The following is a 25,023-nucleotide window of genomic DNA, read 5'->3' on the forward strand; positions in this document are numbered from 1 at the left end:
CTCGCGCTATTTTCAGAATGGGTTTGGCTGTTCTTTAATCATCTATATCTTGTTTGGATTATGCATCTAGCTGATGGAGAGCAGATACGGGCTGTTTCTCTACATGTTGATAACCCCCTTAAAAGGGCAGTATCTTCTGAGTTCTCTTCATGGCTATGGCCTTTACTTCTGATGTCCTGGCAACTTCGTCTGCTCCACCTTCGACACGGAGCTCCTTTAACCAGGTAGGGTTTTCAAACCCTACTTAGTACAGATTGTTCTCTTATATATTCTTCTTATTTATAGAGCTTTCACATTTTGAATGGCAGCGCAATGATTCTGACAGGGATGGCAAGAAGGATGCTTCTCGTGGTGGCAAAAAGGATATTCAATGTCATTATTGTGACAAGTATGGTCACTTAAAGAAAGACTGTTATGCATGGAAGAGAGATAAGGGCAAAGGCAAAGACAAAGGCAATAGCAGTGCTCACGCCGTTCATGCTATTGAGGATAAGCCAAAGAGTTCTGTCAAGATTGAAGAACTCAATGTTGTGACCCATGACAGTGATACCCAGGACATTCTTGTGCTTGGTCAGTCGTCAGAGACATTTTATGATGCACAAGAAAGTTTATGCCTTGAGAGTTCTGTTTCTGCAGAGATTCTTGTCAGTGGTGAGATATCACATGTCTGGATTTTGGACTCTGGTGCGTCTCTTCATGTTACACCGCATATATATATATATATATATATATATATATATATATATATATATATATATATATATATATATATACACACATACATACATATATATATATATATACACACACATACATATATATATATATATATGTGCAATTTTCTTCTTTCCCTTTGCTTTACCCCTTGTGTTTTGATCATGTGTGCCTATTTGAACTCTGTCAATGATGATGTGAAGTATGGAGTATCTGCCTATAAGAAAGTTATAGAGGCTTTTGGCAAAGTAACTGTTTAGCTCTGTTACAATTGTACTCTGATGCTGCTGGTTTGCATTTGAAATCAGAAATTCAGAAAATTGTGATTTTGACATAGAAAGTGGATCAGCGCTGCTGGTTTGCATTTGAAATCAGAAATTCAGAAAATTGTGATTTTGACATAGAAAGTGGATCAGCCCTTCAAACATTCTTTTCCAAACAAGGTAATACAATCTTTTGTCATAAAAAAGAACGTACAATCATAATAATTTCAAAAATATTTCACTTTATCAGTTTATATACATTCGCTTGTTGCTTCACCAGCTAACAAGCACTTGTTGCTTCACCAGCTAACAAGTTTGTCAGATTGTCTAGAATCTCTGACTCTCTGCTCAGGTTCCCCATATATATATATATATATATATATATATATATACATATATATATATATACATATATTTATATATACATATACATATATGTTAATCCACTTTCCATCCCCGCAGTGAAGGCAAAAGGAATCATTCCAGAAGGGACAAAGAAAGGGTTCAAATACAATGAAATGCTGGATAAGGAGTTGGCAGTTAGATTGCAAGGGTTTTCTAGACTCCTGTCAGCTAGCCGTAAACTCATGCAAGACTGTCTGACCGTATGTTTACCCCATTCCTTTGTATATACATACATACATACATACATACATACATACATACATATATATATATATATATAATTGGTCGTCATTGATAAGCCGATGGTGGCGTCTCTAAAAGAGTTTATGTCTCCCTAATCAATTTACTGGTGCACAACCAGTCTAACCTTTTCCTCTTGGGGATTTGGACACTCTTGTAACTTCTTTGGCAACTCTGTAAGGGTTGTAATTTGCTGTTGTGAGCCATGAGAGCTGCATCTAAAGGCTCGTTCATGTTCTCAACAAGCAGGGATCCTCTCGAGTCCTTGTCAGAGTCTAATGCTTGTTTTGGAGCATCCTTTTGCTTAGGCTTTGACACTCCTTCCAGATTCTTTGGAATAGAGTTACCTTCCTTGAAAATCTTTTTTCCAATAGACTTCTTACTTTGTCTACTTCTTGGTCATTTCCTCTTCTTTCTACTCAAGGATGGAACATCCTCTTGGGCTTTCTCTTTCGTAGGGTTTTTCAGTGGACCACTTTTGAGGGTCAAAACAAAAATTGAATGGGATCAGTGGGAATTGGACAACCCAAAAGTGACCACAGGGCTGGTTATGAGATAGACAGGGACAAGCTGCGTTCACGACAAATGCTGGACAATTAGGTCCCTTGGAGGTTGGAATGGATGTGCAAGAATGAAGGAAGCTTAGAGATTTATAGGGATTCACCACGGGAGCTCATAATTGATCCTACATATTGTCCATGCCCAAGGAGCTATAGCTAGGATGACTTTGCTAAAGTCTAGGCAAGATTCCCATTGGCCCTAAATTATCCAAAGCTGCCAAGCCTAGAGCATTTCACTGATCTTACCGAGGAATGGATGGCCAAGGTTTGTGCAGAGCAGCTGGAATTGTATTCAGGAGTCCTTGAGTTCACGATTAGGATGTTCAAAAAATTCCTACACCTAATATGGACTTGCCTCACACAATTTGAGGATATAGCACTGGTGGATCGCAGCTTCCATAGGTAAGGCCACATCTTTTTCTGCAATCCACTCATACTACTTAAATATCACATCTACAAGTTTAAGCGCGCACACACACACACACACACACACACACACACACACACACACACACACACACACATATATATATATACAGGTTTGTAAAATTCTCCATTGTAATAGGGATGTGTCACCTTGTTGACTATGTGCATCAAGCGGTTGCCTATCTTATAGTGCGGGTGCACATGTGCTTAACTAAATGTGGGTGAAGAAATGTACAAAAACATTGTAAAAAGGGGTACATACACATACAGCTCCACACCGGGGGTCACCTATTTGACAAGGATGATCGTTGGTGGGCGAGCCATAGCTCAAAGAGATTACAATGAGGGTGGATAGAGAGGGACAATGAGAGTTCTTGGATGTAAGCTCACTCAACCAAAATGAGCGGGCAGAAAGCGGGGAGGAGAGGGAAGGGCGGCCGAGCAGAGGGCGAGCGGCGGGCAGGTGAGGGAGGGGTGGGCGAACAGAGAGGCGAGCAGAGCAGGGGCGGAAGCATGGCGGGCGAGTGGCGGCAGGAGAGGGAGGGCCGGGCGAACTGAGGAGCGAGCAGAGCAGGGGCGGAAGCAGGGCGGGCAGAGCAGGGGCGAAAGCAAGGGCGGCACGGAAAGCACTGAGGAGCGAGCAGAGCAGGGGCGGAAGCAGGGCGGGCAGAGCAGGGGCGAAAGCAAGGGCGGCACGGAAAGCAAAAGCGCGAGGCAAGAGGAGGCATGAAGGCAGCAGGGAAGAGGTGCAAAGAAGAAGTAGGGCGGAAGCAGGGGCGCAGAGGCGGGGGGCTCGAGGGAGGCAGCAGCAACGGGATGCGCAGGGAGCCCCATCGCTAGGGCTCCCGTACGCTCCCTCTTCTCCTCTCTCTCTCTCTCTCTCTCTCTCTCTCTCTCTCTCTTTGCTTGTTGGCTTCTTCCAATGGTTCAGAATGTCCGTCTGCGAAACAAAATTTCTAATCTGTACATCCTGATTTCTGATATACATCATAGCCTCAGCTAAATTGTGAACAACTGTTTCCATCTGCACAGTTGGATATACATCAATACTTCTCTGCAGCCAGCAGGTCGTGTGCGTGACGCGCGTGTGTGGTCACGGCGGCGACGGACGGAGCTTGCATCGGAGCTCGAGAGTGCTGTAGTGCGGTTGCGAGGTCAGATCTGTGATGGCAGAGTCAGATCTGTGAGCCGGGAGCCTTGGCGGTGCTTCCCAGCCACTCCGCGCAGGAATGCCTTCTATGGCGAGGTGAGGAGTGTGTGGATAAGGTTTGGCTGGAGAGTTTTTTGCCACAGGTAGCAGCAGTGCGTGAGAGCAGGGAGCTTGTAGCTTGCTGGAGCAAGGCAGGTGTATGCAATGTGTGACGTTGTTTTTCAACAGCCGTGAACAAGGAAATCAAATCCATGTGAGATTGCAGGGCATGGGTTGCTACAGCATAAAGCCATTGCACTTAGCAATGCCCTTGTGACAACACAAAATTGCAAGGCACGAGTTGCTGCACAACAACTAAGTGCTGGACAATGCTCTCATGAACACGTAAGCTTAGTTTGGCTACTTCAACAGGTGCGACTAAGTGCTGGATGGGCATCCTTTGTGTGCGGGCTGCTCCATGCTTGTGCAATGCTCAAGTGAGCCTTGAATGACAAGACTGCAAGGCACGAGTTGCTCAAAGATTGCAAGGCACGAGTTGCCTGTGTGAAATGTGCAGGCGTTTTAGCTTTAAATTAAAGTTTAGTTGAAGCTTTAATTAAGCTTAATTCGAGCCTGTTCCCACCAGAAGGAAGCCCTCGACTGCTTTGAAAGCGGTAGCGCAAGGACATTAGTCTCTCCTCTCTCCCACACTCTGTTTGTTGGTCTGCAAGAAAACACAGAAGATTGTCATGCTTGTCAATGCTCGGTCGACATGTATGTCCATTGTGGGAAAAGTGCATATGGTCTTATGCACATGGCACTGAGGAGTGCGGTTGAGCTCTATTGCGAGCATGGATCCCCACAGGTACTGTTTGCATTGCAGTGCATCGGTTTGAGTGCATGTGCCAAAAGAGAAATGCTATAAGCTAGAGCCAAAGTCTAGAAAATGCATTTTCATGGGCTATGGACAAAGTGGCGAAAGGTGTAAACTAAGTAGATAGTACGCTATTATCCTAGCGTATAAATTGAATCTGCGAGATGAGATAGAACAATTCAAACCCCCTTGGGCTGTGATCGTCGCTGGACGGGTAGCTTCCGGGGAGATCTCAAACTCGAGCGAGAGTTGACATCAATTAATGCCAATTGACACCAATTAATGCCAATTGATATCAATTGATGTCAAATGACATTAATTGATATCAATTGATGTCAAATATACATCAATTGATGATGAGTACCTACTATACAAAGGTAGAATTTGTGTACCAAAACTATAAGTAAATTTCGGTACCAAATACTTATTGAAAGTCACAACAACCTAAGTTCTGGTCATCCTGGGATTCAAAAGGCGTATGCACTAGTCAAACAACGATTTTATTGGCCTAGTTTATTTAAGGATGTCCAAGACTTCATGCTAAAATGTAAGAAGTGTCATGTCTATAAGCATGAGTGTCTCAAAGTTGGAGGTTTGCTTCATCCATTGGATATTACTAAAGGGAAATGGAAGAGTGTTTTCATGGATTTCATCACTGATCTACCACGAACAACTCAAAGGAATGATTTAGTTGGGATAATGGTTGACAAATTAATCAAGATGGTCAAATTTATACCTAGCTAGATTGTTAATTGAATAGCTTTACAAACTATATGGCCTACCTATAGGAATAGTCTCTGATAGAGATAGCAAGTTCAATAGCTATTGTTAGAGGAAAGTCTTCCAAAAGTTAGAAACTACTCTAAGTATGAAGTATAGTAGACCATTTGCGTTCTGAGGGATAGATAGAAATAGTCAAGATATACTTCAAGTATATGTTAACAAAAAGCAATCCAGTTGGGGGCAATACCTACCACATTTAGAGTTTTCTTATAATAGTTTGAAACATTCAATGAATGGATTTGGTCCATTCATATTGATGTATGGTTTCTAGTTGAGATCTCTCATAGTTGTTGGGCTAGGAATGGAGAAGTTATAGTGAGTTAAGGAGTTTCTTGAAGACATGCAAGATAAACTAAGTTAGAGTCTTTAAAGACAAGAAAGTGTGAAAATCTTTCTCTCAAACATTGTGATCTCTTCAAAGTTCTTAAGAAGGTTAGTGGATTAGCATACAAACTTGAGCGGCCAGAGATTATAACAGTGATGGCAGTGTGAGTAGATACAAGGCTAGATTGGTAGCCAAGGTTATTGCTCTTATGGCTTCGTCAGTCAAGGACAGTAATGTCTATGATATTAAAAAATATAAAGTCTATTATATAAATTCATTTCCTGAATGTTTCTCTAGCATCGAGGGCGTCGGCGTAGAGTCTCTTCGAGAGTGGTTTCGGGGCTGATTTGCCTCGTGGTCTTGGAGAGCATTAGACTTGCATTTTCAGCCTTCATTCAACTCTTCTGTATACGTACGTCTATGTGCGTACTTGATCAAATCACAGAACAAGTGAGTTTTTACACGTAAGGCACACGTTGATGTGGATATATTTCCCTGTACTTTTAGGTGGATATCTTGCAAGAAAATCAATCCATCGACAATTGTACGTGCAAGAGAAGATGCCATCGAGACTGTATGCCTATTGGAGGAGCATTTTCCTACAAGTATTCTTAACTTTCAAGTGCAATGGAGTACTATGCTAAGAAAGCTGACAAGAGGAGAATCAAATTCAACAAGAAGCTTGCCGTTAAAGACATCGAAGAGGGATCACTAGTGCTACGCTACGACAACCGCTTCGATCGCAACAAGAATATGTTGGTAGGTGCGGTGGTTCCCCGCCTCCGCCTCCACTATGGTGGTTCCCCACCTCCGCTTCACCTAGCTCGGTATGTGGTGTCTCTATTGCAGAAGCTTATGTTGTTGAATACTGGACTTCATCCTTTACTTTTTGCATGTGACTCTTAAATGGCAACCGGAGAATGGCAATAGCTTTATTCAGGGTTAGGACGCTGCCGCCCTCTCACCTCACGTGACTTCGATAACAATAACACTACAGGGGAGGCATCCCATACATAGCTAGGACGGGGATGATCGGCCAGACGCGGAATCAGTCACAGCCAATGCATGTAGGCAGATATGCAATGCCTCCTGAGTGATCCTCTACAAGAACTCATACTATCAAGAAGAAAAGGAAGAGAAACAAATGTTCAAAACTTATTGTGAATAGTTTGCTTTCTCCTATGATGTTGACTACTATTAGAGAAGAAAGGAGGGAAACAAATATCCAAAACAGCTTCTTGCTAGTTAATTACTTATATTCTACTTTTCCCCACTTCCATCTAGAGCTCCAGGTCAGGAGGAGGCACAATAAAATTTGGACATTTTCCCTTTGTGTCAAAGCTTATGTTTCCTTGATAGTGTCACCATCATGATTCATAAGCCTCTCCAAAAGAGGCACTACATACCTAGTTAGCTGGCTGGCAGCCAGGGACTGCTGGTCCTAGCTAGGTATGCCCCTCCAGAAGGTCATGATGTCGTCATAATCTACAAAGCTTCTTGTGACCCCCTTACTAGGGGCAGCGTCTGTCCATCGGTCTGCGGATGAAATGCACTAGAAAACTGTAGACGGGTGCCAAAGTTAGCAAACAATGCTTACCAAAACTGGGACTTGAACTTGGCATCCCTATCGGAAGTGATGGTCTTGGGTAATCCAGCGATGGGATACCAAAACCGAATGAAGAGGCGAGCTACCTCCTCAGCTGTAAATGTATGCTTGCAAGGAATGAGCATAACATACTTACTGAACCTGTCAACAATGGTGAAAAACATGGTGTTCCTGCTAGGATGGGATGCTGGGAGAGGACCAACAAAATCCATCGAGATGTCCTGAAAGGGACCATCTGGAATGGTAATGGCTGAAGAAGTCCTGCTGCCTTCTAATGAGAACTTTTAACCTTCTGACAAATCTGACATCGCTGCACATAGTCATACACATTCCTCCTCATGCGAGGCCAATAAAAATGCCGCTCTAGCTTCTCCAAAGTACTATTGATGCCTCGATGACCCCAACAAGTGAGTCATGTGCATCATGCAAAACTGCTGATCTGAAAGCTGAAGTGATGCAGAGGCGACTCTTGTAGAGTAACCATCCATCCTGCAAATTGTAGTGGCCGGATTCGCCAACCAATGCGAGTCTGTACTTAGTGCCAAACTCTGGGGAGTCAAGGTACTCATCCTTCATGCTGTCCAAAGCTACATCCTGGATTTCCAAAACTGTGGTGGGCTGGACTGTCAGTACTGTACCAGATTTCCGACTTAGAGAGTCTGCCATGGGGTTGTGCTTTCCTGGGCATGCCGCCGAACTGCTGGAATATCTGGCTCCATCGATGCTGCCGATCACTCCAATTGGCGCTGGGCATGGTTTGCAACCACTTAAGGGCTTGATGATCTGTCTTGACTATGAATTCTCACCCATAGAGAAAATGTTTCCAATGTTTTAGGGCTGAGATGACTGCTAACAACTCCTTGTCGTAGACTGAGTAGTCGCGTTGTGCTGCATCCAACTTCTTATTGAAATATGCCACTGGTCTGCTATCTTGCTGAAGTACTGCTCCTATGGCGATATTGCTAGCATCAGTGATCACCTCAAATGGCTCATCCCAAGAGGCAATCTTCAAAACTGGTGCCTCCGATGCCAACCTCTTGAGAGCATGGAATGCCTCAAGTGCTTTACCTGTGACTAATACCTTTTGGCGTTTAGTCGTGCATTCTTTGAGCAAATTTGTAACTGGAGCTGTTAATGCGGAGAAATGCACAGATTCTATTTGGGTGATCAAAAGCTAGCTTGGATTTTAACATTATACCATTGCTGCAGTAGCTTCATGGGCTTTTTGCCAAAGTAAGATTCCTCCATAGCGCATATCAAAGTGTTGGGGTATAAAGCCCATATGGCCGAGATAGTGACCGGGCGCCCATAGCTGTGTATATTACTTTCTCTTGTGAATAGAACACTTATCTTCTGTGTGTGTGCTCTAGCTTAGCTTCACCATGTGTGTGCTCCCGCGCCGCTCTCGCAACTCGTACGCGCTTCCATAGTGCCCACAATTGGTATCAGAGCGTTAGGTTTGCTTAGCCGAGATGCAGAGTCCCTCCCCAAAAGAGTGCGAATTGCCCAGGTCGTCGTTGCAACGTCCAGTCAGTGGTACAGGCAATTAATCGTACCATCTACAATTCTATGTGCACACATCTTATTGGCATCCCGCACGAAGCTCTTCACGAAGGACGAACAATTGGCTCCGGTGTGTTTGGAACAGCAAAAGAGTATGCAATTAAAGGCATATCATTTTTACCAGAGCACATCACTTTTTGCGGAAAGCACATTCGCCTCTGAGTGGGAGGTTGTTGGGGTCATAGGCATCTGTGTCTGTGCCCGGCCGCCCACAGTCTGGGCGCCCGCCTTCTTTGCTCACTCCATTTGTGGGTAAAGTAACTAGACACCCTTTTCAAGTATAAATACCCCAAGCTCTTAGACCTTTGTCTTGTCATAGTACTCTCTTCCTCTAAGAAGTGGAAGCATTAGGGCCTTTTCTGCTTTGGCTAGCCCTCACCCTCTACCTCAAGCTCTAGGGCTTGGAAAGGAGATTACTCTATTCTCTTAAGCCTCTAAGTGGCCTTGGAAGGGTGAGCTCCTCTTACTCTACTTTTTCAAGGTTTCATTGAGAGGGCTGCAACGCTCCATTTGCCTGCAAAGAGATTTGGTCAATTTTTTCCCTGTTGTTGGGTGGTAAGGGTGAAGCTACTGGTTTCACCTGCTTTGCTACACTTTTGTATTTGGTCTCAACATACACCTTTGGGCCATTTGTTTGCTTAGAACATTGGTTTTCTTTAACGGCTTCTATGACTTTATACATTTTTATAGAGCACACTTCCACTATTTGATTTCCAAGATGCAATCTAGAATCCACTATAGCATCAAGATCACCCATAGTATCTACAAATCCATGTTTGGATCAGACGAGAACCTTTTTCTTTTTGTACCATTGCAATCGCGCTTTACAATGGTACTCCGCCAAAACCCATCAAATCTCTGTAATCATGGAACTCATTGCTCCCCAAACTCCCTCTGTGGCCTTTGCTTCTTCAGCCTCTGCTAGCCCCTCGAAGCCTCCTTTAGCCTCTCCTAGCTCCTCGGAGCCCCCTTCACCTCAACTGTAGTCCCTTTCCCAGTCCTCCTCTCCTCCCCTTTCCATGTCCTCTACCCCTTATGCATCCGATGCTCCTTCTTCCTCATCCATCCCGTGATCCTTTTGTCTCTGGATCTTCCTCGAGGGGAGCGCGTTGCTCTCTATAGAGCGATTTTATGATGAGTTGCTCTTTTTGAGTATCTAGAGAGGCCGACCCGCAAAAAACAGCACACATTTTTTCACACAATTTAGGTTGAGAAATCTTTTCAAAGCACAATGTTGGAGGTGGAATTGATAACCAGAAAAAAATTCCACATTTTTTCAAGTGTTCTTTGCCATTTATCAATTTAAAAAATATTAAAATGTAAATTCATATTTGAGAAAAAATTCTTTGAATATCATGACTTAACAGGTCGAATATTCAACCCAGGTCGAATATTCGACCCATTACCACCCTAGTGTTAAAGCAAACCCCTCTGCGCAAGATTATTGTGTATGTTGATGCCTTTAACAAGACCTTTGTTTACGGTACCAGCTCTATTCGAGGATAGAGAAGCATCCATTTGACAATGAGAAACTCCTGCACTTATACTTCTGAGCCCTTGGATAACCCAAGATGGCGTATCCATGCAATCCATGTATGGCCATGTAGTCTCGGCCATCAACCTTCTGTATTGATAACCTGTATTTGTTTTTTTTTCTTCTTTTTCTTTTTTCTTTTTTTCTTTCTTCTTTTTTTTTTATCTCTTTTCTTTTTGTTCTTTTTCTTTTTCTTCTTATATAATACTTATTTATATATATAAATATAAAATCCTAATAGTGATTTAGGGATTGGGGAATGCAGAACATATAAAATGAGAGAGGCTCGAGTGAAGACGTACATTGGCTGGTGTATATTTATATAAGCATATAGTAAATAGGTATATACACGTATATATCAAGGTAGCGACTAGGATCTACTAAAACATGCACACATATTGGACTTATCCGATCATTACAAGATAAAACGAGGGCTTCTGGTGATGATGAGCTAGAAAGAGGAATGCATGGATGCCGAGAGTCAAAATGAGATGGATTCGTTAACTAATAGACACTACTACCCTTCAGCCATCTGGTCGGGTCAAGTATGAGAGCTCCTTAGTGAGCTGGTGGGTCTCACGGCCAGATGAGAGCTAACCGTCATCCACGCTTTGAATGGAACATGCAAAAAATGTTACACACAAATGGTAGGCTTAGATGCAGATATACATATGAGAGTGAAATCATGCAATAAAAACAAAATTAGATGCAAAAACATGGTTACAAAAAATCCTGCCACAATAGTTACTTGGTTATATTTATAGAGGGGTTCTTTTTTAACAATTTTGAAATAATTCGTAAGCTTATAAGAATACAAGGGCCATTTTATTCATAAAAGTATGTGAATGTGAGGTATTTTTTAAATACCCCTTTAATGGGCATAATACAAAACATTTCTTAGAGGCAAATGTCCTAGGTTTGAAAAATTCTTATTAATATTGAAAATCTTACAATGCCTATCCAACTTACATAATATTAAAAATGTTCTTTAAATTTAGGTTTATTAAAAGAATCTCCTTAGACTTAATAATTATGGATAATCATAATTATCAGAATTATGTGTGTGTGTGTGTGTGTGTGAGTACACACACACATACATCTTAATTTCAGAAAACTTTTAAGGTATAAAAAAACTAGCTATTTGAGATAAAAGTATATTAAGGTAGAACTGAAAAATAGCAAGAAATTAGAAATTTTTCTATGCCATAAGGGAGACCCAATTTTTAAATTAATTAATTAATTAGTAAATCCATTAGTTTCTATAGAAGATGCTGAAGATTCTAGATGAACGAAAAAATGAAATATTGAAGGCTTTCATTTTTTAGTTTTTGAAAGGGATGCTCTCCCACTCTCTCTCTCACTCTGTCCTACGCCCCTGTCGCATTGCCCTCCGACCTTGCAGGTAATCTTGTAATGGATTTGTTTGCCCTCACCAACAATCTCATCATGGATTTGTCTGCCCTTAAGGCGCTGATTTGTTTGCCATATCCAGCACCTCCAACCGTGGCAAGAGAGAGAGAGAGAGAGAGAGAGAGAGAGAGAGAGAGAGAGAGAGAGAGAGAGAGAGAGAGCGAGAAAGAGAGCAGTGTACTACATATGGAAGAAGGGAAAATCTCGTCATGGATTTGTTTGCCCTTGGCAGCTCTGTCGTAGCAAGCGCCTGCTTGCAATCTCAACATGGATGCCCTTACGGGTCTGGGGCAGAAGGACAGTGAAGAATGAACTGAGGGGTGGATGGAGGGGATGGGGGCACATCATGCGAGGCAGGGTAGCAGAGACAAGGTGAGACCTCACAGGCAAGGCGTGACATGGGAGGAGGAGGTACGACACATGCGGCCCTAGAAAAAAGTAGAGAGAGAGAGAGAGAGAGAGAGAGAGAGAGAGAGAGAGAGAGAGAGAGAGAGAGAGAGAGAGAGACCCTTTCATTTTGGGAGGGGGGGGGGGGGGTTGGGGGGTAGGGTGCACATAAAAAGTTTAGAAAAACCATAAGAATTTTAAAAAGTGAAAATAAAAATTATTTGTGGTGTTAGAAAAAATAAAGTTATTACTTTATACATAAAATAATTAAATAATAAGAGCCAGAAAGCATAGTGATTTTTTTAATTCAAAAATTCAAAATTAATTTATTAATAAACGAGGAAGATTCCCTTAATTCATAAAATGAAAAAATTAGAGGATTTTTTTAATTCATTTTTAAAAGAAAAGTGGTTTGGGGAGGGAGGGGGCTTTGTCTGCATCTCTCTCTCTCTCTCTCTCTCTCTCTCTCTCTCTCTTTCTCTCTAGCCTGCACTGCGATTGGAACCATTGACAAGGGGGGGCAACTGCAAATGTTGGAGCAGGTTCTCTCTCTCTCTCTCTCTCTCTCTCTCTCTCTCTCTCTCTCCTTGTAGCACACCAAATCACAGCATGTGCTTGAATAATGTCCTTCTCGAGATGTTGTTTCTTAGTGTCGTAAATGCAGTATATGCACAACATGGGCAAAGTCATGGATTTAGCATGAGGGCATCACTCCAAATGTGATGTTATATTCCTGCATCTTAAAAGCCTTTGGTGCAGTATGTATATTGGTGTCTAACTCCATGTTTGTGTGTAGGAGTACCCATCTTGGGACTACGAGAGAGAGAGAGAGAGAGAGAGAGAGAGAGAGAGAGAGAGAGCTCTAAATGATGTGTGTACGTGTGTGATTTGTGTGCAGGTCGCATGCGTTGAAGTAGAGAAGCTGTGCAGAGAATTTGTCCAAGAAGCAAGCCCGGGTTGAGTTTTTGCATCAAGAAGGTGCTCTCTCTCTCTCTCTCTCTAACCTTTATTTGTAGTATCCCTATAGTTTTAGCAAGGACATGTGCAAGCCTTCATCAAGCTCAAGCGCACAAAGATGGTAAGAAGCTCTCAGCTCGCTGTGAGAAAATTAGGGCAATTTTGTACTGTGTATGCTATGTTTTTTTCACCCCTCTATCTTGAGGTCACGTGTCTGCTAGGACACTGCATTTGTAAGGATACCCTCATTTTACATTTGTTCAAAACAATCTAAAGCATTTTGGGTGTGCTCTCAACCATAGCCAGCTATTAATGTAGTCTATGTGACAACATTACTACTACTCTTATGTATGTACAAAAATGGCATTGGACTTGGCATACATGTGTAGAGCACTGCCCATCAGGATGTTGCATTGTAGCACAACCTGCCTTGCAATCCTGCCATGGATTTGTTTTCCCATCTGTAGCTCTAATGCGGGCACATGCTTTCAAGATGCTTTCATAGGTAATTGCATTTGGAAGGACCTGGCTTGCAATCTCACCGTGGATTTGTCTCCCCTGTTTGCAGCTTTGATTTGGGCACATGCTTTCATGATGTGTACTAGAGCATTGCCCATCACAATGTCGCTCCGAAACACATCCTACCTTGCAATCTAACCATGGATTTGTTTTCACCTATTTGCAGCTCCGATTGGAGCACATGCTTTCAAGATGCATATGTAGGTAATTGCCTAGAAGGATGCCCTCACGCTACATTTGTTCAAAAAAATCTATAGCATTTTGGCTATGCTCTTCTCAGGCATAGCCAGCTATTAATGTAGTCTATGTGACAACATTACTGCTACTCTTATGCATGGTCACCATGAAATGCGTTTGGGCAAGGTTGAAACCTTGAGACCTTGAAACCTCATAAACGTTTTATGAAACCTTGAAACACCAATCTTGAAATTTCATTTAGTCTCCCTCAATTTCTAATATCTAAGCAGAGTAATTATGATGCAACCTTCAAGAGGAGCCCATGGCAAAGTGCTAGGCCAAATGAAACCACGTGTGAGATAGTCAGCCAACTAACATTTCACCTCCTTAGCTTCACTTCTAGCACTTAATCTATATGGTGGTTTACTCACCAGTTTACTACCTTGCATGATATCTATGACATATTGCACATCTCATGCTGGGGGTAAACCCGATGCTAAGTCATCTGTAAATACATCAATGTACTGTATGAGTGAGTGATTAAACTTTTGCCATACTTATTGCTATCTTCCTTTCTTCCCCTATCTAAACTCTGCTTCTTTATTGCAAATTTTGCCCTTCCTAGAAGGAAAAGAAATCCCCCAGGGGCACTTTCCTTCTAAAGCCTGTCAGCATGTTATTTCATGCATTACGGATGAAGACATCCAAGAAGCTATGTTTTCGACTATTGGCAAGGAACTTAATGAAGTCTCCTTGCTGCAAATCCTTTCCTTCAATTATTGGATCAAAGTGCTAGCATCAATTGACAAGGACAAGAAGGAGGGACTACAGCATGTGCACAACCTTACCTCTCAACTTCCCACTATGACTAAAGCCTTACAAATAGAACTTACTCTCTTTGCAACAAAAGGCTTGGAGTTGTGGAACCACTTGAGGAAACTCTGTGGTTTGGACCCTATGTTTATTGCAGTGCCTACTACACCAGTGATCCCTACTAGTGGGAACATCTTCAATAGTGACCCACCAGCTCTGGAAGCCATAAAAATTTTCTAGAATGATATGTACTCCATGACAAATTCCAAACTTATGGAGCTTGTACCTAAGGTGTCTAAAGTGTATCCTTTCTTGCCCACTAGGCAAATGAAAGTCAAATCAACAGGTGTCCCCCATAGACTCTAGACCTTATTCTATTAGTATACAATCAATGCCCACCTCTCAACTTTGTTGGTGTTCAATGTGCCACCCTTTGTTGTAACTATGTAAGAATGCGGACCCGCTCTACATTGTGAGGCCCCCATATGAGGCAAAGCCATTTTGAGCAGTAAGCTATTCTTGGTAGATCCCAATCTTCACATTGGATGATGCCTACGTGGCAACGATGGTCAACAGCTAATCGGGGAAGGAAAAATGTTTGCCATAAAATGGAAAGTCTTGCCAGAACATTCCTGCCAGAGAAAGTGGCCGGCCATGATGGTACATAAACGAGCGGCCGATAGTCAATGATTGGTGGCTTGCGGCAACAGTCATCACCACATGGACCAGTAGCCAAAATTTGAGGCGTCCACATGGGGCGGTAGTTGACAGATGGTAGGATGCCATATGGGTTGCTATTCAACACATGGGACAGCCCATTACACACATGTAGATTGGCTACCCATGACTTAGCCACCCCTTGAGCACCTATATAAAGGGGTGCTCTCTCCAAGCTTAAAACACATCAAGCATCAAGCAACCAATGTTGTATTCAGCCCCTACTATTGGTATATCCGCATAGCTTGAGTTGTCTAGATCGCCATCTAAGCTCTACCTTGAGAGAGCATGGGTGGACAATGCCATCACATTGTTCATTGCTAAGTAATCAAATTTTTTATTCTCTCTATTGTCTAATTTGCATCATCTCTCTACTCTCTATTGCTACAAGATCCTATTTGCTTCTATTATCTCTAATATGGTATCAGAGCAGTAAGGTGCTCGTAGCTAAGTTTGTACGAGAATTCCTAGTTCTACTTTGTAAATTAATTTTCTACTTTAGTGATGGCGTCTACTTCAAATGTTGGTGTTGTTGGTGCTACACCACTACGCATTTGTTCACCAGCCTTCACGGAAGGCAAACTTGATGGCACCAACTATACATTATGGAAGTTCAAAATATCAGCAATTTTGGACTTCTATGAGCTATTAGATACTGTCATGGGGAATGCAGGAGCAGATCCTGAGTCGGTGGCAACCATCAACCCAAAAAACTCAAGTGCTCCAATACCACCTAATGCAACACTTTTGCATGCGTGGAAGCGGCACCATGCAGATGTTTTATGTGCTATTGTCATTAGTGTAAGTGACTCTGTTCTTACTTTGATTCACCACACCACTAAAGCACATGAAGCTTGGAGCATATTGGCTTGCCAATATGAAACCAGAAATCACACTAGAATTCAAAATTTGGAAACTCAACTTGTTGCTGAAAAGCTTGGTAAAGGGGAGAAGGTGGAAACCTTTACCAAACGGATTAAGGATCTCCAAGACCAATTGGCAGCTATTGGTGTGGCCATCTCTCCCAAGGATTTGGCACGACGGTGCATCCGCGTACTTTGGGCTAAGTATGATGCCCTTGTTAGAGCACTGAATACTCATATTTCTTCAATCCCTCTCACTTTTGAATATTTGTGTGCTATGTTGCTTGAGGAGGAGTTGCGTCTCGCAACTAGAGAAAGTGGGGGTGAAACTACATTTAGTGCAAATGCAAAGGATAAGGGAGTGTCTTCTTGGTTCAAAGAAGAAGTAATAGAAGAAAAAGTTTTGTAGTAGCTATTACTACTGCGAAAAGAAATGCCATGCAGTGAAAGACTGTAGAAAGAAGAAGGCGGATGAAAAGAACGGATCCATTAAAGCATCTTGGAAGAATAAAGAATCAGCCAACAATGCTGAGGCAGAGCTTGATCTTTGGGTTGCTATTGATGAGGTATGTTCATCATCCCAAACCCCTCATGTTGATTCTTGGATAATAGATAGTGGTGCATCTCGTCATATGACCAGTAAAAAAGATTTTTATAGTTCCTAGAAGCCTCTACAAGAGCCCATCAATGTCATTGTTGGAAATAATGCTTAGTGTCCACCAGCTGAAGGGTCTGGGACCATATCTTTTCTAGCTTCCACATGTGAGAAGAAAGACCTCTAAGATGTGTTGTATGTGTCCCAAATCAAGAAGATTTTTCTTTCTGCTGCTACAATTACAGATCGTGGCCTTGAAGTCTTCTTTAAGAAAACAGGGGCAGAGATCTTGGACTCCAAAGGCAAGACTATTGGCAAGGGGGTGAGACGCGACAATCTCTATGAGCTCAGTGCCCTAACAGCTTTTGCTAAAAAAGGAACAACAACAAAACTTTGGCATGAAAGATTTGGTCATCTTAGTATTGCAGTTTTAAAAGAGATGCATAAATCTAGGATGGTAGCACACCTACCTCCAATCTCAGAGATGAATGATGTTTGGGAAGCTTGTATGATGGGCAAGCAACCAAGGAAGGCATTTCCACAAGAGACATCAAATAGAGCTCACTCTCCTCTAGAGTTGGTACATGCAGATCTCTGTGGTAAAATGTATGTCTCTGCTTTGGGCGGATCTTTCTATTTTTTGGTGTTAGTCGACGACTTTAGTAGAAAGATGTGGGTGTACTTCATTCGTGAGAAGGCTGAAGCTTTTGGCAAATTTAAAGTGTGGCATAAGCTTGTAGAAAATAAAATAGGAAAGAAGGTGAAGAAGTTTCGTACATATAGAGGAGGAGAATTCTTATCACAAGAATTCATTGACTACTGCAATCAGCATGCCATCAAGCGTCAACTCACAACTGCTCATACACGACAACAAAATGGTGTTATGGAGAAAGAAAGGCTTAGAAGAAACTTTTTTTAAGATTTCATTCACATGTGTAACATTAAAAAGTGACTAAAATTGTAGGTGCATCCAAAAAAGGTCAAAACTCTATTTTCATGCACCTTATTGGCAAGTCTTGCCAACACCCCTACCTTTGAGCGAGTCCAATTAACTCTTGAACTGACAACTCTCGTACATATCACTTTCTTAATGCTCACAAAGCACTGCAAAGCACTTGTTCTCTCTTCAAATTGGCTTGATACGCATACAAGCCCTTATCAAAAGCTCCTTGTACGGATTCCTCTATGTCGCTTGTACCCGCTCTGAAGGGCTGAGGCAGGACTGCATCCAATCTCTGATCGAACCTTTGCGTGCTGAGTGTCCGACTAGCCTGCCGATAACACCTCGGGAGGGGGGGACTTGGAGCTCAAAGAAGTGGTCCAAAAATTAATTAATAAATAGGGAGTAGGAGATAGCAAGAACAAATTTCAAATGCTGATCATGTGCTGGATGTTGTTTCCTTGCCCACATGAGTTTTGGACCTTCCAGAGCTTTCTCTTTGAAGCTTCATATGTATGTACAAACCTCACACAATAATTTAAATATGTTGGTCTGCTTGGGGTTAAAAGCAAATGAACTTAATCGTTTCCGAACACTTTCAAGAGGTTTTATTGTTCTAGTGTGTTTTGAACCTCCTTTGGGCCTTACAATGTTCAGTCTTACGTATTCAATTTATGATTTGAAATCAAAGACCAAACCTCCTTAGTTCCTCTCTTGGGCACATTATGTAGTAAGATTCAATTTTACAGGTTTGTTGGTACATTTCTTGTCCTACAAGAGACTGATAATGCAGTTTTCTACCTACTGCTCTTGAGGTGAAATTTACTTCTGGATAGCTGAGATTTGGTTGCCATACCTTGGCTTTAACTTCTGCAGTTTGTAAGTTGTCTGAGTAATAAATTGCAGCTAAAACTTCATGCTGTTGTAAATTTTAATGTAGCATCTTTGTTTACGTTCCTGGTGATAAATCATGCGTGGTAAGGTTTGTAGGGTTTACACAACCCATTTGTGTCATGGCATCATTCATTTAGAAGAATTTAGTACACCTTTCTATAGTCAAGTTACACTCATTAGAGGCCTTTTTGTTTATGCCTCTAGATATTTGGGTTGTGTCCTCTTATTTTTGGGCATCTCTTTTTTTATTTTCCCACATTTCTACCATTTCCCTTGGCCATTGAAAATGTATTATTGGGAAAAGATTGGGCCTTCTCTCAATGCTTGTAGCAAGTGCACAATGTTTTGATGTGGGATAAAGGCAGTAGAGAGTGTTGCAGTAGCTCAAACACTGACTCTTCAATTCTTTATGCTTTAATCTACCAATGTATTTGCAGGAGTCAGATGTGGCAGAAGCACGGAAGATGAAGCAGTTTCATGTGAATGTGAATCTTCTGAAAGAGAAGCTTGAAAGCGAGAGGCTGCGAGCAGAAAGAGCTGAAGCAACTTTAGAAGAGCTTGTAAATCGTGAGATGCAAGTGAGATCTCTTAATGAGGAGCTCCAATCATGGAAGAGTCTTATTGATGAGATTCCAGATGTGGAAAAACGGGATGACATTCCAACAAAGATTGGGGAATTGCAAAGGTTACAATGCAAAACTAGGAGCTTTGTGTACACTTGATCCCTGATATCCCTCCTGATGAGCATGGTTTTGTTTGCAGAGAGCTTCTTTCTGCAACAGCTGAAGTTGGGAAGTTAACAGCGCAGGTCACAGAGCTACAAGCCGACCTGGAAAAGGAAAAGTCTAGACGACGTACAGCTCAGGACAATGCCTACCACTCCAAAGAGGCAACTGGTGACACTGCAATTCAAACAAGAAGGCTGAAGCGCCAAGTAGGGACAATGTTCAGACCTTCAATTTTTTTGGGAGTTGTGTGTGTGAGAGAGAGAGAAATGAAATGATATATTAAACGTCTTCAAAAGGCCAGAATGACCTATGAGACCAAACTGATACAATCCTGTGAATCTAATACTGTGTCTGAATACAAAACAAAAGAAATACTATGATAAGTCTAACAGTATCTGTGAGCCTCTAGATGTGCTGAAATGCTGCTGGCTATAACTGTGGGGGTGTGTGTGTGAACCCTGATACAATAAGTGTGCTGTGATGTCCTCATCTATGCTCTGAATGTCGAGATAGGATGGCTCTAATCCTTTGCTGTAGTCTCCGTCGGTACAGTGGGGCTCCCCTCCTCAAACGCGGGCGTCTCGATATCCCCAACTCCAGCGCTCGATCAATGAGGGTAGCATGAGTAAGGGACGAGTGATGGCTGCTCCTCCTGTCTAGTATCTACTGATATGAAGAAATCTGTGATCTGCCTCTGGGAGTGTCTCTCTCTGGACTCCCTCAAGTAACCATCTCTGTGCCTATGTAACTCAAGTAGATACAATCCAAGGCATCTCTGGTCCTAATAGCTCATAACTCTAGAGAAAGATCCAAAGCCCTCTCTGAACAGACAATGGAAACGACCTCGTATCTCATAGTACACTGTACACTGACATATATAGTGCAACTCTGTCTTTGGCTCTGTGTGGCAAAGACGGCATATCCTGCTCGCCGCTGGTATCCCTCTGAATCTACCAGTCTCTATCTCAAGCTCGTGTGAGGATGTCCGTATCTGACCGATGGCACATCGCAGCCCATGAGATAGATGTGTGTCCATGTAGCTTGGTCGGATCACGAAACCATCTCCTGTGAGCTGGAGAAGATGCTCTCTATAGAAAGCCATCTTCGTGCCCAACTCCTGTGCGGCTCTATCCATGTCCTCCTGGTGTCCAACTGGGTCATGTCCTGATGGATAAGTCTAGTAATCTCTGTCCGTGTAAGAGACAATGATGGTGCATCCAGAGAGTACTGGAAGGGGGGCAGTCTGACCATGCTAAAACCATGTCTCTGGAACCATACTGACATCTGTGCATACCAACATGTCGTGTTCCCCTGTAGGGCTAACTGTCTAGATGACTGGAGAGCCAGTCTAACATATCTGTCATCACTGGTAGTGTCCCATAGACTGTGTATATAAGAAACTGATCTAGTAAGCGCCTCGCTCTCCAATGACGTAGCTGCTAACTCTGCTATGATGATCTCATGTGGAACGGAGGCCTTGGCTCTGATCAGCCGAGAGATAATACACACCAAGGGCCTCTCCATGTCTCTCCAATCATTCCCCCCCACTGAGGGTCCCCAAACCTGAACCCCATAAAGCATAGTTGATGCTACCAGGGTATCAAAAAGCCATAACTTTGTTCGAGGTTCTTGAAACTGAACCTACGAACACATCCTCTCTAATCTTCCCAGGGCCACTCTAAGCTCTAGTCAATCTGGTCTCTGCAGCTCTCCTCAAAGAAAACCTCGGTCCAGTGAAGACAACCCCAAGATAGGTATATGCATCAGTGTACTCCACAATCTCTTGTCCATAAGTGAAAGTAGGCGATGATCTCTGTACCATCAGATCAGGATAAAGCCTGAAGATGTCCATGAGACTGCTTTCATAAACGACCTTTGGCTTATATGAGTTCCTAGTGATGCCATTTGGTCTAACAAATGCTCCTATTAAATTTAATCGTATGATGGATAGGACCTTCCGTCCATATAGACAGTATGTTGGAACCTTCTTTGACGACATGATTGTCTATTCAAAGTCGGAAGAGGAGCATAGAAAGCACTTAACTGTAGTCTTCAATGAGCTTCGCAGTAATAGGTTGCTCATTAATGGCAAGAAGAGTGAGTTCTTCTCGGAGAAAATTCAGTTCCTCAGACATATAGTGTCTAAAGACGGTGTCCATCTAGATCCTGCTAAGGTTGAAGCAATCAGGACATGGTCAGAGTTGAGAACTGTGCATGATATCTGTCACAAAATACGGAAGCGTACTTGAAACTTATTCAATTAATAATTCACAAAAGAGAGAGAGAGAGAGGGAGAGATTGACACATTATTGGGGACCAGAAGATGGGCTGGTCCCCCCCCATAAAGATCATCTTTATTACTAAGGGGAATCTTTACAAGCACAAGAACAGGGCGTAAGCCCGTCCCCTAACTGTTTCTGCTGTCCACTGAGAGAGTATAGCTACTCTCTAGCTACTAGGAGGAATTCTTCCTCGTGACTGTGGGTTCTTAGAAAGCTCTCACACATGAGGGTCATCTTCCTCTATGACTGCTTTGGAAGCCCCCATTGAAGAGGGTCTATCTTCCCTTAATGCATGCTTATGGAAGCCCCCATTTGAAGAGGGTATATCTCCCATTAAAGCTACTGTTTATGCTGTAATCTTTCATGCAATTCACACATGAGTGAGTTCAAAGACTTGAAGAGGAAGAGGAGCAAGCCGGGAGCGTTCTCATTAGTCCTAGTGGAGTTTTACCCCCCTTTCAAAGCGAAGGGAGTGGTCAAAAGCTTGATCAGAGCAAGGGTTCAAAAGATATACTTCTGGCTCTGCTTTACTCTTCACCTCTCCTAATTCTCTCCTCCATACTCTTATGTACTTCATGATTGCTTACTTATTTACTATACTCAACTTCTTCTTTGTACATGCTGATTCATTCATAATAAAGAGAGGTGGAAGATAAAATACTAAGTCATGGACTGAGGGGGAAGGGTTGGTACCCAATCTGGTGTCTTGCACAATCTTTTCAAGTAATTTTCTTTCACGTTTTGTTTTAATTGATTATTTCTTATTGTTTAATTGTTAATTAGTTATGTTTTAAGAGATCAAATTTCATTTGCATCAAACTATCATTTGGTTTACACGGAAACCTTGGTGTAAGTCCATAATGATATTTTGATGATAAATAGACATTATTTGCATATCAATATTAAATTTTGATGACAACATGCTTATGGATGATGGTGTTGATCTAGTCACTCCATATGGGAAGAAGAAGACTCTACTCTGGGTCTACAAGCTCCTTATATCTTTTGATGTTGATCATGAATGATCTAGCAAACTTGGGGTGTGGCAAGCTCTCGTGATTTAGTCACTCCATATGAGAAGAAGAAGACTCTACTTTGGGTCTACAAGCTCCTTATATCTTTTGATGTTGATCATGAATGATCTAAAAAGCTTGGGGTGTGGCAAGCTATGTTGGGCACTTTTTGGAAATCCCTAAAATCAAGTTTATGAAGTGAGAAGAGTATGGGTGCACTCATGTGCAGCACGTGACTAGTATAGTGACAGGAACTAGGTACTTTAAAAAAGTTGTCTTGGGGCTATAGCGTATAAATAGAAATTTGCAAGTGTAGAGCGTGAGGGAGAAAAGAAATTTGCAAGCTTCTGATAAAGGAATCCATTAGTCTTATCGTGTGTTTGTGGGGGTTGTTGAGCGCTCTCTTTGTTGTGTGCAGTTGAGGTATTGTTTTGGGCAACCTCCTATCCATTCAATGTTCTATTCTAATAGTGTGAATTTGATAGAGGTCACAAAGATAAAAATCGTAGCTTATCATCCATTCAAGCTATAAAGCTCCTCTAGAGGGTCGATGGTTTTTGTGAGGCATCACAATCATTTTCATGGCCTACTAATTTTAGGGCTTGGTTATAAGTCGTGATGTTTTGAGGATTGTGGATGTAGTTTCGCGTACGAAGCAACCTTGGTCATGCAATAACATCAATTGGTTGCTACCATAATTCCATGCGATGACATATGCATTTTTGGGTGGGCATGAGCATGTAAATTCCCAAAGATACATAAAGATTTTGGAGTGCATAGATGTTTGTTGAGCGATTGTGTGAGATATTGGAGAAGCAGATTCTTCACTAAAGAGTGGCTTTGTTATAGAGGTGTCCCACTCATCTCAAACAAGAACCTCAACTCCAACACACCACAAGCCTTATTCAGCAAGGCTTGAAATCAATGCAACTAGTGGGAAGGACGAGCACATGGCTACCCATTGTCATCACCAAACAAACCCAAGCTTAATGCACCGCTCATGTAGTGTGGGCCACATCAAGAAACTTGAGAGTTAAATGATGATTTGTACCCAATGCATGACTTGACCGTTGCGAAAGGATGATCCAATAATACGTGTGGAGGAAGACATCGTGTGAATTAACCCACATGCATGCAAGCCTCTCACCCCTCACCTATACAGCGGTTGAATTAACCCACATGCATAATTCTTGTATTATTCATGAAAACCTCACATGTCTCACCAAGGCTCGATTAATCCCAAGCATCTCTAATTTTGTAGTGCAAAGCTATTTCGTGTGAAACCTTGTTTTAACCCTTGCCTCTCTCTCTCTCTCTCTCTCTCTCTCTCTCTCTCTCTCTCTCTCTAACTTCTCACACGAGGGCTAACCTCTTACAAGCTCCCAATCGATGATGCACATGTTTGCTTGTGTGGAGAGAGAGAGAGAGAGAGAGAGAGAGAGAGAGAGAGACCTTCAGTTGTGGGAGATACGAGGCAATAAATGTAGAAAACAAAAAACTTTGCACAAAATGAATTGAGTTTCTAATTGAATATTGTGTACAATAGGCACATGCAATAATTATGCTGCAAGGCAGTCACCTCAACACTCAATTAATCCCATTTAAGATGAGAAGTAATTTGCCACTTGATATCCAGGAAATATGGATGTGGCTGTGTACCATGCTGATGATGAAACCAGCTTCATGCCTATAAGGTGTGGGTGTACCTCTTGGTGCACCTCACCCCCAACGGTCTGTAAAGTCCTTTTGAAGAATAATAAAGCAGACTTGTTGATTATTGCATAATTTGCACCCTTGCTTGAAGTCTCAGACAAAGTGTCCGGTGGTAGTATTGGACAAATGAGAGCCACATCCACTCACCATGTTTAAAAAAGGTTACGTCGCTTTCACTTATACGTGAAACAACAAGAAACGATCATGCCCATTCTCCACATTTCAAAAGAAGTATGTCCACATCTATGCACAATAGCAAGAGAAGAAAGACTTAGAACCATCACAAAACCTACAAAACAATAAATCTGGCACATATGAAGTCTACATATAACCATTGTCCTGAGAGGCATTCATTCTCATGGAGCTTGAGCATCAAAGGAAAAAGAAAATCATGAAATAGCGCTGAGCCCCTCCATGACAGCACTACTAACAAAGTCATGTTAAGGCAATATATAGTCAGCAGTTGACAAGTGCACAAAGAGGAGGGCCTACCTGAAGCTTAACAGTTTTTTAGGTGAGCAAAGATGATGGAGATGAATGATATTTTTAGGACCATAGTATGAGAGTGTCAAAGGCAAACTTAACAGTTTGAG

At 42.2% G+C, this 25,023-nt stretch overlaps 1 protein-coding gene and 1 pseudogene across 1 annotated transcript in view; one reads left to right on the forward strand and one right to left on the reverse strand.

Moving 5' to 3' along the window:
- Positions 1–12,685: 12,685 nt before the first annotated feature.
- Positions 12,686–25,023, forward strand: part of LOC147604763 (mitotic spindle checkpoint protein MAD1-like) — a 155,683-nt gene continuing 143,345 nt past the window's right edge. Inside the window, exons 1-4 of the mRNA XM_086794935.1 lie at positions 12,686–12,761; positions 13,118–13,197; positions 19,132–19,379; positions 19,457–19,628. Of these exons, the coding sequence (XP_086651061.1) occupies positions 19,159–19,379; positions 19,457–19,628 (393 nt within the window). The 5' untranslated portion in view covers positions 12,686–12,761; positions 13,118–13,197; positions 19,132–19,158. The remainder of the gene's footprint in view (positions 12,762–13,117; positions 13,198–19,131; positions 19,380–19,456; positions 19,629–25,023) is intronic.
- On the reverse strand, positions 19,636–21,070 carry LOC147604764 (uncharacterized; annotated as a pseudogene).

The sequence above is a fragment of the Cibotium barometz genome, chromosome 61, assembly GCF_041138505.1.
Source record: "Cibotium barometz isolate CiBa-2024 chromosome 61, ASM4113850v1, whole genome shotgun sequence".
NCBI classification, from domain to species: Eukaryota; Viridiplantae; Streptophyta; class Polypodiopsida; order Cyatheales; family Cibotiaceae; genus Cibotium; species Cibotium barometz.